Source organism: Macaca fascicularis, chromosome 2 (assembly GCF_037993035.2).
Source record: "Macaca fascicularis isolate 582-1 chromosome 2, T2T-MFA8v1.1".
In the NCBI taxonomy this organism is placed as follows: domain Eukaryota; kingdom Metazoa; phylum Chordata; class Mammalia; order Primates; family Cercopithecidae; genus Macaca; species Macaca fascicularis.
In genome coordinates, this window is record NC_088376.1 from 9892987 (window position 1) to 9909159 (window position 16173).

The 16173-nt window shown below is 37.8% G+C and overlaps 1 protein-coding gene across 26 annotated transcripts in view; it reads right to left on the reverse strand.

Annotated features, from left to right (window-relative positions):
• Window positions 1-16173, reverse strand: part of LPP (LIM domain containing preferred translocation partner in lipoma) — a 724989-nt gene that overhangs the window by 242735 nt on the left and 466081 nt on the right. For 3 of the 26 annotated variants that reach the window (XM_074030784.1, XM_074030783.1, XM_074030781.1), the window contains one exon: window positions 353-581. The exons of the other annotated variants lie outside the window; for them this stretch is intronic. In XM_074030784.1, coding sequence (XP_073886885.1) covers window positions 492-581 — 90 coding nt within the window. In that variant the 3' untranslated portion in view covers window positions 353-491. Of the gene's footprint in view, window positions 1-352; window positions 582-16173 lie in introns of those variants that run through there. 26 annotated transcript variants of the gene reach the window in all.

Consider the following 16173-nt stretch of genomic DNA (forward strand, 5'->3'; position numbering starts at 1 on the left):
TTTACATTTATTGTGCATGTTATTTCTATCACTATTACATTGTAATATATAATGAAGTAATTATACAACTCACCATCATGTGGAATCAGTGGGAGCCCTGAGCTTGTTTTCCTAAAACAAGATGGTCCCATCTGGGGGTGATGGGAGACAGAGACAGATCATCAGGCATTAGATTCTCATAAAGAGCACGCAAACTAGATCCCTCACATGCGCAGTTCGCAATAGGATTCACGCTCCTATGAGAATCCAATACCGCTGTAATCTGACAGGAGGTGAAATTCAGGCCATAATGCGAGTAATGGGGAGTGGCTGTAAATACAGATGAAGCTTCACCCACTTGCCCGCCACTCACCACCTGCTGTGCAGCCTGGTTCCTAACAGATCATGGACTGGTAGAGGTTCATGGCCCGGGGGCTGGGGACCCCTGCTCTGTGCCTGTAGGACCATGAGCAAATGACTCCAGGCCTCATTCTCTTCATCTATTTCTTCTGTCACTGATACCTTTGAGGGCAAGGGATTATGTCTTCTCTACCTCCATTCCCATCACAGGGCCTGGCACATAGTAAGTGATCAACAAATGTCTGCAGAGAAAATGAGAAAAATAATGGTTTTAAACCAGATACTATATAAACTCCCCTCCAATGCTAAAGTTAATTTGATAAAGAAAATATCAGAGTAGTCATTAGAATCACTGAGAAAAGAAATGAAAAGAAAGAGAGCTTTGATTCCAGAATCTGAGACACTAAGTGCTTCCTAGTATTTTTTTTATATTAAGGTTTATGTAACTACTCTTTATATGGAACATATTCATGCAGACTTTTGTATAGATCCCTTTAAAATATATCTTGTGTTGACTGACAGACTGATGGTAGTACAGTTTTGGACTAATCAAACTATGCATTTTATCTGATAGTTCCATGACAGAGAGTAAGCCATGTCTGGAACAAAGTGAAAAACGAGATCAGAAGGTTAAAAGCCTTCAAATTATTTCCATGAGCAAAAGAGTAAAAAGGAATAACTCTATAGTACATTATACAACATAAGAGGCATCAGTCAAAGATGGACCTGTGATAACAGCTTGAAGAATGATATGAATGATATATAGATGATAGATAGATGTACTTTCAGTTATATCCCTGCCATTTTACTTGTAAATATTGTGACTGTATTACCTCCATTTGGCAAGAGTGACAGATTATTTTTGTTAGCATGCCCCTCCTCACCCTATCTGATTTTATTTTAATATACTCATGCCATTAGAATACGTTATCTGGAAAAAAATCACTGTGGGAAGAAAAGATGAGAGTGTTCATTCGCTGTAAACAGCGGACCAGGATTTGTATAGTCTTTCTTATTGTTACTCCAAATAATGTAGTTCACAGCCATTCTCATCAGAGAGGTATGCTAATAGTGCTCATAGGAATGCTGTCTGACACCAGTAAGGCTTACAATACCAGTTATGTAAGTAACTTGTTATCAATGCTTTTGCTTCTCAAATTACAGCAAGAAGAGTGATAGAAGCCTTGGCAAAATCAACACAACAGCATTTACATGGTCTGTGTAAAGAACTGTGTCTTAGCAGTGATGTGGGAGGTGACCAGGGTGGGTTTTGTTTAGACTGGTTGATGCCTGTGTACTACCAGCATATGTGGTGAATTTCACTACACAGTTCCCTGTTCTCAAGTGGCTCAGAGTCCAGTATGATGGTGACAACATATTTTGTTCAAGATCGAAGTAATCAACAGATCTATATCACTTGGAAGAATCATTCAAAGACTGAATACTCAAATATCTCTATTGGTTCTGTCACTAGGTCACGCTGGGTGATGGTTGGCCAACAACTTTCCTCAGATTGCATAAATAAGATAGTATGTTAGACTTTTCTCCCTCTGGGCCAAGAAAAGTTCAGAAAGAGGGTCATGCTTCCATGTCATCTATGAAAGAGAGAAGAGTCACCAGAATAAACAAGTAAGGAGCAAATGGAGGTGAGAAAAAAGACAATGAAAACAAGCGTGGGGTAGAGTTGAGGGCTAGCAAGAGAGAAATGGAGGAAGCCAAAAGGGGCCCTACAAAAGAACTACCAAATGTCACTGAAGAATACCCTCCACTTGTCCATAGGTGTTAGTATTGAAATGTAGTCTTAGGGAAACAGTTGACGTAAGCCCTTTTCTGGTGAATTGGATAGAGCTTAATTCTTTCAGATGTTGTCACAGAAATGACTTAAGGGGTTCCAGAACAGAAATGTGATTGGATGTTCTCAGCCTTGAGCTGTGAGAGGACATTCTCCAAAGGAACTGAAGTGGCCACAAAACCAGGGTTTCTTTTAGTACATTTGCTAGGCCATTACCCACGCCAAATAACAACAACAAAAAAACCTTATAGATAGAGCCTATACGTGGTAGAACCCCCACCATGTGCAGCACCAGCGCACTGGAATGCACTGGAATGCCTTTCCATGTCCCAGTTTCCCCAGGCCCTGTCCTACTGGTCCTATAGGTTAGATCAAATGCTACTTCCTCATAAAGGTTTTCCTGAACATTCAGTTGAGGGTGACCTTTAAATCACCAGGATAGCTAGTAGATTTTATTTGTAACCACTTAGGTTACACATTACTTTCTACCGAGTGCTGTAGACATCAGCGTATATATCTTATACCTCAACATGGGGTCTAGAATATAGTACACACTAAATAAATGTTTGAGGAAAAGACAGAAGTAAGGAGAGAGGGAGGAAAAAAAGGAAAGGAATAATTATTTCTGAGGCAGTATCCAGAGTAAAAGAAATACTTTTAAATAAACACGCGTTGACGAGGAAGAAAATGAAGCTTCAAGAGCCCTCATGTACAGTGGCCCCTACTAAGGTCTTAGGAGGGGCCCAAGTTGTATGTTCACTATGGTTCTTCCACTTTGACTGTTTTCTGTATACGCTCACGTAGGGAAATGTTAGAATCATCATGTGACCTTTGAGATTGATTAACAACGGCTGAGTCAGGGAGACATTTAGCTGAGTGCCATGGGATATATTTATATGGTCTGCAGTCACTATGGTGTGTGCTTAAGTCATTACCCGTCGTCATTGTGTAGGAATGAGTTCCTGGAATGCTTCAGTGTCCCTGGGTCCATTCCTGTCCTAGCCTTGTGACACAGATTTGTGGGACCAGAAATCACATGTCATTAATGTGTCATACAACACCTAGCATGGAAATTAGACTGGTAGAGGAGAGAAACAGGAGTAAAATGCATAGAGACAGAAGTTTAGTCTGCTGGAAATTCAACCGATACTCAGATGTGTAAAAGTATACATGTGGAGTACTACTTGGTTTTCAATGATGCAAATGGAGATACTTCCTCTTTAGGAATGTGATTACTAAAGCACTGAAAACAATTATAAAAGCACTGCTGACTTGATTTTTCTTTTTGATGCTAGTTGCACAAAATAGAACTCATCAGCTATGAACCTGCAGTAAGAGTAAGGGTGTTGTAATAGCTCACAAATAAAAGAAACTTAATAGGAGTGTCCCCAATTTGATAATTATCTTACATTTCAAACAATACTAGTAAAAGTTGTGCAGATTAAAGGCAGTTTTCCAAACTTTTAAAAACTATAATAATAAAAAAAAAAATGTTTATCAGTTGGGCTAGAAGAAAGATAATTTTTTTCCTAGGTATAAACATGATTTTGCTTCTTTTTCAACTTTTATTTTCGTTTCAGAGGATACATGTGCAGGTTTGTTACATGAGTAAATTGTGTGTCCCAGGGGTTTGGTGTACAAACTATTTAATCACCCAGGGAGTGAACACAGTACCCAATAGATAGTTTTTTGACCCTCACCCTTCTCCTAGCCTCCACATCAAGTATGTCCTAGTGTCTATTTGTTCCCCTCTTGGTGACCATGTGTATTCAGTGTTTAGCTCCCACTTACAAGTGAAAACATGTGGTACTAGGTGTTCTGTTCATGTTAGTTTGCTAAAGATAATGGCCTCCAGCTCCATCCATGTCCCTGCAACATACATGATCTCATTCTTTTCATGGCTGCATAGTATTCCATGCTGCATACACACCACATTTTCTTTACCAAGTCTATTACTGATAGACATTTAGGTTGATTCCCATGTCTTTGCTATTGTGAATAGTGCTGCAATGAACATACAAGTGCATTTGTCTTTTCATACAAGAGCATTTCTGTCATTGGCAGAAACCACAATTACTTTTGCACCAACCATATTCCTTTAGGTATATACCCAGTAATGGGATTGCTAGGTCAAATGGTAGTTCTATTTTATATTCTTTGAGAAATCTCTAAACTGCTTTCCACAGTGAGAATGAACAATTTACATTCCCAACAGGAGTGTACAAGCATTCCCTTTTCACCACAACTTTGCCAACATCTGTTAATTTTGACTTTTTAATAACAGCCATTCTGAGTGGTGTCAGAAGGTAGCTCACTGTGTCTTTGATTTGCATTTGTCTAATGATTAGTGATGTTGAACATTTTTTCATATACTTGTTGGTTAATTGTACATCTTTTAGAAACGTCTGTTCATTTCCTTTACCCGTTTTTAAATGGGGTTGTTTTTTGCTTGCTGATTTTAGTTCCACATAGATTCTCAATATCATACTTTTGTCAGATGCATAGTTTGCAAATATTTTCTCCCATTCTATAGGCTGTCTGTCTATCTGTTGACAGTTTCTTTTGCTGTGCTGCAGAAGCTCTTTAATGAGGTCTCACTTGTCAATTTTTGTTCTTGTTGCAATTGCTTTTGGAGACCTCATATGACATTTTTGCCAAGGCGTAGAATAGTATTTCCAGAATAGAATTTCCTAGGTTTTCTTCTAAGGTTTTTATAGCTTTAGGTCTTACATGTAAGTCTTGAGTTGACAAGTGTTGAATATCAACAGTTGTAGGTGTGGAGCATGATTACTAGGTTCTCTAACCTCTTTCTTTGGTTTATATGTCTGTTTTTCTACAAGTACCATGAAGTTTTAGTTACCGCAGCCTTGCAGTTTAATTTGAAGTCAGGTACTGTGATGACTCTGGCTTTGTCCTTTCTGCTTAGCATTGCTTTGCCTATCTGGGTTCTATGTGGTTCCATATAAATTTTAGAATAGTTTTTTTTTTTTTTTTAATTCTGTGAAAGATAATATTGGTAGTTTGACAGGAATACCACTGAATCTATAAATTGCTTTGGCCAGTGTGATTGCCCAACATTTTAACAATATGGATGTTTTTTCTTATCCATGAACATGAAATGTTTTTCCATATCTTTGTTTCATCTCTGATTTCTTTCAGCTGTGTTTTATAATTCTCATTATAGAGATCTTTCACCTCCCTGGTTAGCTGTATTGTTAGGTATTTTATTCTTTCTGTGGCTACTGTGAATGGGATTGTGTTCCTGATTTGGGTCTCAGTTTGGACATTATTGGTGTATAGAAAGGCTACTGAATTTTGTGCACTGATTTTTCTATCTAGAACTTTGCTGAAGTTGTTTATCAGATCAAGGAGCTTTTGGGAAGAGTCTATGGGGTTTTCTAGGTATACCATGACATCATCTGTAAGCAGAAATAGTTTGACTTTTTCTCTTTCTATTTGGAGCTCTAGAATTTCCAGTACTGTATTGAATAGGAGTGGTGGGAGTGGGCATCCTTGTCTTGTTCCAGTTCTCAAGGGGAGTACTTCCAGCTTTTGCCTGTTCCGTATGATGCAGGCTGAGGGTTTGACACAGATGGTTCTTATTATTTTGAAGTATGTTCCTTCAATTTCAAGTTGTTGAGGGTTTTTAACATGAAGGGATATTGAATTTTATCAAAAGCCTTTTCTGCATCTATTGAGATGACCATGTGGTTTTTGTCTTTAGTTCTTTTATGTGATGAATCACATTCATTGACTTGTGTATGGCGAACCAACTTTGCAACCCAGGGCTAAAGCCTGTTTCATTGAGTTGAATTAGCTCTTTGATGTGCTGCTGGCTTCAACTTGCTAGTATTTTGTTGAAGATTTTTGTGTCTATGTTCATCAAGGATATTGGCCTGAAGTTTTCACTTTTGGTTGTTGTATCTCTGTCAGGTTTTGGTATCAGAATGATGCTGGCGTTATAGAATGATTGAGGGAGGAGTTCCTCCTCCTCGATTTTTTGGAAACTATTTAGTACGATTGGTACCAGCAATTCTTTATACATCTGGTAGAATTCAGCTGGGAATCCATCTGGTCTATCCAGAACTTTTACTGGTTGGTAGGTTTTTTATAACTGATTCAATTTTGGAACTCATTATTGGTGTATTCAGGATTTTAATGTCTTCCTGCTTCAATCTTGTGAGGTTTTATGTTTCCAGGAATTTATTCATTTCTTCTAGGTTTTCTAATGTGTATCTGCAGTGCTTTTCATAATAGTCTCTGAGGGTTTTTGTATTGCTGTGGGGTTGGTGGTAATGTACCCTTTGTCATTTCTGTGTGTTTATTTGGTTCTGTTTCTTTTTTCTTTATTAATCTAGCTAGTAGTCTGCCAATCTTATTTATTCTTTCAAAACAAACCAACTTTTGGTTTTATTGATCTTTTGTATGGTTTTCATATCAGATTTTGTTCGGTTCAGCTCTGATTTTAATTATTTCTTTTCTTCTGTCAACTTTGGAATTAGTTTATTCTTGTTTTTCTAGTTCCTCTAGGTGTGATGTTAGGTTGCTGAGATTTTTCTAACTTACAGATGTAGGTGTTTGTCTCTACAAACATTTTTCTTAATACTGCTTTAGCTGTGTTCTCTGGTATGTTGTGTCTTTGTTTTCATTAGTTTCAAAGAATTGTATTTATTTCTGCCTTAATTTCATTCTTTACTCAAAAGTCATTCAGGAACAAGTTGTTTAATTTCCATGTAATTGCATGGTTTTGAGAGATCTTAGTATTGATTTATATTTTTATTGCACTGTGGTCTGAGAATGTGGTTGGTATGATGTCAATTATTTTGAATTCTTTGAGAATTGCTTTATGAATGGGTGTGTGGTCAGTCTTAGAGTATGTGTCATGTGCAGATGAGAAGAATGTTTCCTCTGTTGTTCTTGGGTGAAATATTCTATAGACGTCTCATAGGTCCGTTTGGTCAAGTGTTGAGTTTGGGTACCACATATCTTCGTTGGTTTTCTGCTTTAGTGATCTGTCTAGAAATGTCAGTGGAGTGTTCAAGCCTCCCACTATTATTGTGTGATTATTTAAGTCCCTTTGTAGTTCTTCAATAACTTGTTTTATAAATCTGGGTGCTCCCTTGTTGGGTGCAGACATACTTAGAACTGTGAAGTCTTCTTGTTGAATTGAACCCTTTATCATTATGTAATGAACTTTTTTTGGCCATTTGAATCATTGTTGGTTTACAGTCTTTTTTGTCTGAAATAGAATAGCAATCTCTATTCTTTTTTGTTTTCCATTTGCTTGACAGATCTTTCTTCATCCCTTTACTTTGAGCCTAAAGATGTCACTGCATGTGAGATGGGACTCTGGAAGACAGCATAGAGTTGGGCCTTGCTCCTTCATCCAGTTTGCCACTCTGTATCTTTTAAGTGGGGCATTTAGCCCACATAAATTCAAGATTAATACTAATATATAAGCATTTGATCTTGCCATTATGTTGTTACCTGGTTCTTACGTAGACTTGACTGTATAGTTGCTTTATAGTGTTGGCAGGCTATGTACTTAAATGTGTTCTTGTAGTAGTAGGAAACAGTCTTTCATTTCCATGCTTATCATTCCCTTAAGGACATGTTGTAAGTCAGGTCTGGTAGTAAAAAACTCTCAGCATGAAGTCATCTTTGTATTCTCTCTGTAGAAAGTATTATGAAATTAGGTTGTACAGTTAGGTAATCAATGAATATGCTGCTACAAGATGTAAGAAAAAGCAATCAGGAATTTAATTCATAAGAATGTTATTTTTCAAGATTTTTGTGATTTTTTGAGGTACTTCATAGCTTTCATTAATTTATAACATGTTGCATTCGCTTCTGTCATTTAAAATAAATATTCATTTGCCTACATAATTGTTATGAGCTGAATCACGTCTCCCTTCAAATTAATGTGTTGCAGTCCTAACCCCTAATATCTCAGATTGTGACTACATTTGGAGAAAGGGCCTTTAAAGAGGCCATTAAGTTAAAATGAGAGCACCAGGGTAGACCTTAATCCAATATGACTGGAGATGTCCTTATAAAAAGAGGGACTAGGACACAGACAAGCAGAGGAAAGACCATGTGAGGACACAGAGAGAAGTTGGCCATTTCTATCCAAGGAGAAAGCTTTTAGAGGAAAGCAACCCTGTCAGTACTTTGATCTCAGACTTCTAGCTTCTAGAATTGTGAGGAAAAAGACATCTGTAGTTCAGGCCACTCAGTTTGTGGTACAGTTGTCCCTTCATATCTGCAAGGGATCAGTTCTAGGACTCCATGCAGATGCCAAAATCTACGGATGCTCAAGTCCCTTATACATATGGTATGCTATTTGTACATAACCTACACATATCCCCTTACATAGTTTAAATCATCTCTAGATTAGTTAAAATACCTAATACAATGTAAATGCTACGTAAATAGTTGTTATATTGTATTTTGAAATTTGTAGTATTTTCTATTATTGTATTGTTACTTGTTATTTTTTACAAATACTTTCCATTGGCAGTTGGTTGAATTCTGAATGCAGAATAATTGAATACTCGAATATGAAGGGCTGACTGTATTTTGCTATAGCTGTCCTACCAAAATAATATAATACTTTTATGCATAAAGAAGTTCTTCCCAAAGTGATAAGCTTCAAAGCTTCAGGTCTCATAAAATGTGAATATATCTTAACACACACACACACACACATACTTATAAATCAATTTCACTGCTCATTATTGAGAGTATTAACTAAAATAGGTAAGTCCCATTCTGTTTTGTTATAAATCCCTACTTTTTGCACATACGTTTTCACAAATGCTTTCCATTTAACAGCCATTTACATCGTAACTGCCAAATGGTTAACAGACTTGAATCATTTAATCACAACATTTGTTTGGCTTCTGAAATATGTGCAACCTTATCATCTATGGAGTCACTGTCGCAGACACTTCTTGGATGGAATACTAAGTAATACCTAAATATCAGCCCAGGTCTTTTATTCATTAAATAGTTTCCTGTTTAATGAATTTCATATTTATCAATCTAAATGTTAAGCAATTGGAAATGGGCATTCTCTAGACAGAAAATTTGGAAACTATCATTTCAAGTTCCACGCATTTCATATTGTTGATTTTGTATATAAGGGACAAAGATTCAATGATCTATATAGAATGAAAAATTGGAAACCTGACTTGCCTTCTCCAAAATGTTTCATCATCTGTAAAAGGGATGAATATGCATTATCTCATCATCTCAATGAGTTCGTTTTTGAGTACCAAATTCACAATGGTTATAAAAATGTGTCCCATTAAAATGTTTTTACTGTTATTTTATCAAAGACAGTGATAAAGTATCTATCAATGTACACATAAAATTCTCTTAAATATCCCAATACCAGAGGTTTTATGAATTTTTTTTTAAAGTCCTAATTATACTGTGAGGCCTTGGGTAGTCATTCTGTGGGTCTTAGTTTTCTTATGAATGGGCAAGATGGCATCTTTGAAAAGCAAAGGCAACATATTTTTCTCATCTCTGAAGGTCTAAATATCAATGAATTTCCCATCATTGAACAAATATTTTAGGGTAGCTATTATGTTCTGGAAGATTATTGACAAAGTTATGTCTTAATTTCTAGGGCTTTTTTTATGACTTTGAAATTAGTTAACCCTTAAAATAGAAAACTGGACATCTGTCTTTAATAGGAAATGCTAACACTAAGAATAAAGGAATATAGAAACCTAACACTTCCCTCACATGATAACATCTTGCTAAAGGAAATAGAAATCATGTGGTTAAAAAGGAAGGAAGGAAGGAAGGAAGGAAGGAAGGAAGGAAGGAAGGAAGGAAGGAAGGAAAATATTTGAATCCTTATCTGTGGAGTCACTGTAGATTCTTCTCAGAACACTAAAGAAGAGAGAAAGAGAAGGAAAGAAGGAAGGAAGGAAGGAAGGAAGGAAGGAAGGAAGGAAGGAAGGAAAATATTTGAATCCTTATCTGTGGCGTCACTGTAGATTCTTCTCAGAACAGTAAAGAAGAGAGAAAGAGAAGGAAGGAAGGAAGGAAGGAAGGAGAAGGGGAAGGGGAAAGGGAAGGGGAAGGGGAAGAGAAGGGAAAGGGAAGGGAAGGGAAAGGGAAAGGGAAAGGGAAGGGAAGGGAAGGAGGGAGGGGAAGGAAGGATATTTTTACTTGACTCCCTATTAATAGTCTGCTATTAGAACTCATAGAACTACCACAGAAGGCTGAACAGTCCTGGGCTTTTCACATGATCAAGTTCACACTTCCATGGTTCTCCCAAATAAGGCTTTCTAAACAAACTTGGACTAGGCTCACTCACTTGGCACTTCTCCTGTAGGAATGCAACTCAATGTTCTATCCAAAGGTTTCAAGAACGACAGTTTTTGGATGTTTATTTAATCCTCTCTCAAGCCATGTTTGTTTTGAATAAATGGCAAATGTGATTAGTAAATGGAACATTCGTTTTGTTAGACTGCCTCTAAACTCCAGATATAAACTGGGCTGGATTTTACACCTTATTTTAACATTTCCTTTTTCCTATACCCTTTTTTTCTGATCAGATCTTCAACAGTGATATAATTTCTTTTAATGCAAATGTACAAAACAGTGTTACTCCTGACAATCGGCAAGCAGTTCACAAGTTTGGGTGAAAAGACATCGCTCTTGAAAAGTGGGTCATTTTTAGTTTTGCTACGTCTTTCCTTCTCACTAGGACATATTGTGCTGATGCAGAACAATGGAGCTGAGGAGGTCTTTAGCTTGTCTTGCATGTATCAGAACTCAGCAATACTTTCCTCTTTGAGGTTCAATGTTATTGGCCAAAATTTTTTATATTCTGCTTAATTCTACCCTATAGCCCACCAATCACACCCCTCGCCCTGCCGGTTGATTCATAGGTACTTGGCCAGGGCAGGCTAGAAGATGAAAAAGGAAGAGATGACCTGAAGCTCTGCATTAGAGAAACAACTAGGAGGATTGTCTGGCAGACACCCACCCAATGGCCTCCTGTTAAGGAGTATCCTCAGCAGCTTAACATATATGTCCTGCTCAAGATATAAAGATAACTACATTTAAGACTTAAAGTTGAGTTGCTGCACAGCAGTGAGAATTTTTTAAAACGTACTTTCACAAAGAGGCAGTGTAGTTTAATGGGTATAAACTTGGGGCATGCAGTCTTCAGCAAGTAATTTTTTCCCTTTCTCAGTTTCTGACTCATTAAAAAATCAAGACGTTTATAGCATCTTCAGCCGGGCACAGAGGCTCATGCCTGTAATCCCAGCACTTTGGGAGGCCAAGGCGGGTGGGTCACCTGAGGTTAGGAGTTTGAGACCTGCCTAGCCAACATGGTGAAACCCTGTCTCTATTAAAAATAAAAAATTAGCTGGTTATGGTGGTACATACCTGTAATCCCAGCTACTCAGGAGGCTGAGGCAGGAGAACCACTTGAACCTGGGAGGCGGAGGTTGAAGTGAGCCGAGATTGTGCCACTGCACCCCAGCCTGGGAGACAGAGTGAGACTCTCTCTCTCTCTCTCAAAAAAAAAAAAAAAAAAAGTATCTTCATAGACTTTTAGAAGTCATATGAACCAATGTACATGAAGGCATCACATAGAAGAAATAATAACTAACTGAGTGCTTTCTAGCATTTACACTAAGAGCCACTCTTTAAGCATTTATGCAATTTTTGTTTTACATGATCTAGTCATCCATACATATCTAATCATAGGGACAACGTCTATTTCCTTAGCTTTTTTTTTTTTTTTTTTTTTTTGACAGAATCTTTCTCTGTCGCCCAGGCTGGAGTGCAGTGCTGCCATCTGGGCTCACTGCAACTTCCACCTCCCAGGTTCAGGCAATTCCCCTGCCTCAGCCTCTCAAGTAGCTGGAATTACAGGCACATGCCACCACTCCTGGCTAATTTTTGTATTTTTAGTAGAGACAGTGCCTGGCCCAGCTCTCTTTTTCAAAAATATAACACTTCACAATAATGAAAAACATCTATGAGTGGGTGGAGTCCAGCATCACCAATAATACATATCTGATTTTGAGGACGAGCTAAGTTTTTGTTCATCATTGTATGTCCTTCGGCATCTGAAAATATATATTAGGTATTTATTGAAATCAAAACTTAAAAAAATGCAGTAATATAGTAACATTGCAAGTATAACGAAAACCACATATTTCCTCCACATTTTTTTTTTCCTAGAAATTACTACGAAACTAATATGTGCTTGGCTAAATGACATATGTCCCAACTAGACAGAATTATGTTGTAAGCTGCTCATGTGCTATGTAAAATGTCCTTAAGATGCCCCAATATTAGTTCTGGAAAATGAGCCTATTAATAAACACGAAGAGAATACGAAGTATTGGGTAAATCATTTCAAGGCACAGATACAACTTGAAAAGGGCAGAAAGAGGAAAGTGAGGAAATACCAAGCTGATGAGAAGAGTCCAGGTTAAGGTGAGTGACACTGGTGTGAACATAAAGTCTGCAAACACATATACCATTATCTGCCTTTCACTGGTTGTATTGCCATCTGGGTGATGGCTGGATGAGACCAGCACGATCTCTAGCTGCTTAGAAGAATGCTCTTGTTAACCCAATTGATTTCATCATAGAAATAGAAAAAGATAAAACTTTCATCTTTCACCTGTGCCCATGCCACTCCTGACTTTAGAGCATTCAGTTTTTAACTGCTAAAATGCCATGAAAAATAGTGGTGTAATTCCAGCCTGTAATCCCAGCACTCTGGGTGGCCAAAACGGGTGGATCACCTGGGGTCAGGAGTTTGAAACCAGCCTGGCTAACAATGAGAAACCTCATCTCTACTAAAAATACAAAAATTGGCTGGGTGTGGTGGTGCATGCCCGGAATCCCGGCTACTTGGGAGGCTGAAGCAGGAGAATCACTTGAACCCAGAGGTGGAGGTTACAGTAAGCCAAGACTGCACCACTGCAATCCAAACTGGGTGACAGAATGAGACCACATCTCAAAAAAAAAAAAAAAAAAGAATACTAATTTATTGGTTACACACACTAGGATGTGAATGGTAGAAAGATGAAGAACATAGCTGGAAATGGTAGACTAGATTTAAAAAAATGAGGTACATACACACTATGAAATACTGTGCAGTCATAAAAAGTAATGAAATCATATCCTTTGCAGCAACATAGATGGAGCTAGAGGCCATAATCCTAAGCAAATTGATGCAGGGAGAGACAGCCAAATACCACATGTTCTCACTTATAAGTGCAAGCTAAACACTGAGCACACATGGACATGAACTTGAGAATAGCAGACACTGCAGGTTACCAGATGGGGAGGAAGGGAGAGGGCATGGGCTGAAAAATTACCTATTGGATATTATGCTTACTACCTGGGTCCAATTACCCATGTAGCAATCCCACACATATATCCCCTGTATCTAAAGTAAAAGCTAAAATTTAAAAAAAAAAAGAACATCTATAAAAGCACAGCTATTTAAGCCCACATAAACAACTCTTTTTTTTTTTTTTTTTGGAATAAAATTGCTTTTTTAAAACAATTTAAGTTCTGGGGTACACGTGCAGAACGTGCAGGTTTGTTAACATAGATATACACGTGTCATGGTGGTTTTCTGTATCCATCAACCCAACAACTCCGGATAAAAGGAACTCTGTGTGGTTCCATGTCAATTCAGCAGATGTTATTTCACTTGCTGGTTGACTCTTTCATTTATTCATGAGTGCCTGATGCATGCAATGTACTATGTTAGGCATACAGAAACAAAACTGAAGCAGACATGGTTTCCACTCTTGAAGAACATGGATTTGTATTTGAAAGATAGACACATAATACGAATAAAATCAAATGCGGTGGGAGGTTGCAGACAAAATGAGATCCTCATACCCTGCAGGTGGGAATGGACAATGGGGTAGCCCCGTTGGAAAGCATGTCAGCAGTTCCTCAAAATGTTGAACATTAAATTACCATGTGTCCCAGCAATCCCACTGTTAGGTGTATACCCCAGAAAACTGAAAACATATGTCTACTCATATATTGATAGAAGCATTATTTATAATAGCCAAAAGATAGAAAAACCTCAAATGCCCATCAATTGATGAAACTATAAATATAATGTGATGTATTCATACAATGGAATATTATTCAGCAATAAAAAGGAATACAGCAATCACATATGCTCTAACATGAACAGAATTTGAAAAAAAGACTATGTATTGTATTATTCTAAATGTCCAAAATTGTAAAATCTATAGATACAGATATTAAATTCATGGTTACCTGGACTTAGAGGGTTTGAGGAAAAAGAAAAGTCACCGCTCATTGGTATGAGTTTCTTCCTGGTGTAAAGAAATTGATTGTGATAATGATTGCACATATACTATATTTAAGAATACAGTAAAATATACTGTGAATGTACTAAAATAATTTAATTGTGTATTTAAATGGGTGAATTATATTGCATGCAAATTGTCTTAAAAATGTTATATAAAAATACTGAATGAGGTGCATATTGTAGTAAATGAATGAGAAACGATAAACTAACAGTATGTGAGAACTGGAAGAATGGTCAAACTTCTTCAAAAGTTAATATTAGAGATAGATCTTGAAGTTTAAATAAGAGTTTACTAGGGTGGGAAAAAAAGGAGGGATATAGAACCTATTCTGCACACAGCACGTTAATTGTTGATTGTGATATTCTGTTCTTCTTTCCCTAAAAATTTCCACTTACTGTCATAACAACTTCTTTTGTTTGTTTGTTTGTTTTTGTTTTTTAGACGGAAGTTTCACTGTTGTTGCCCAGGCTGGAATGCAATGGCGCAATTTCGGCTCACCGCAACCTCCGCCTCCCGGGTTCAAGCAATTCTCCTGCCTCAGCCTCCCTTGTACCTGGAATTATAGGCATGCGCCACCACGCCCAGCTAATTTTGTATTTTCAGTAGAGACGGGGTTTCTCCATGTTGGTTAGGTTGCTTTCAAACTCCTGACCTCAGGTGATCAGCCCGCCTCGGCCTCCCAAAGTGCTGGGATTACAGGTATGAGTCATTGTGCCCGGCCTGTCACAACAACTTTTAATTTAAGATTCAGGATCTGCTGGACAAGAAATAATATTAAATAGTTCAGGGATATTCAAGAACTTTTAATAAGAATCTAAATTTCATGAAGTTCTTCCCATATTTTTGACCAGCAGTCAACAATGTTTTTCTGTAAAGAGACATACAGAAAATGTTTTAGTATCTGTAGGCCATACGGTCTCTGTTGCATCTTCTCAGCTCTACTGTTGTAGTCTGAGAGCAGCCATTGGTAATATGGAATGAAGCTAGCATGGCTGTATTTCAAGAAAATATTATTTACAAAATCAGGTGGGAAGTGACATTTGGCCCACAGGCTGTCCTGTGCTGGGTCCTACTTCATATTCTCTGGGCTGCCTTCCTGAACTCCTCTCCAGTTCCCATTTTTCTGCCCCTGCAGAGACCACCAGCCTCAGTTGTCTTCTGGTAGCTTCCTTAACTAATATTTTGTGTGCTGTGGATGGGGTGGGCAGGAGGATTAAAAAGCATGGTTTCTGGCTGGGCGCAGTGGCTCATGCCTGCAACCCCAGTACTTTGGGGGGCCAAGGTGGGTGGATAACCTGAGGTCAGGAGTTCGAGACCAGTCTAGCCAACATGGTAAAACCCCCTCTCTATTAAAAATACAAAAATTAGCCGGGCCTGGTGGCAGATGCCTGTAATCCCAACTACTTGGGAGGCTGAGGCAGGAGAATCGCTTGAACCCGGCAGGCAGAGGTTGCAGTGAGCCCAGTTTGCATCACTGTACTCCAGCCTGGGCAACAAGAGTGACACTCTGTCTCAAAGAAAAAGAAAAAAAATAAAAAAGCATGATTTTCTCTGGTAAAGACTACTAATATCATCTATAGTAAACTTATTCAGACTTATGTTAAAATTGCATTACGAACCACAAAAAATAAGTAACAGCTAACTGATAAATCCATAAATAAAACACTACCACACCTATACCTTATC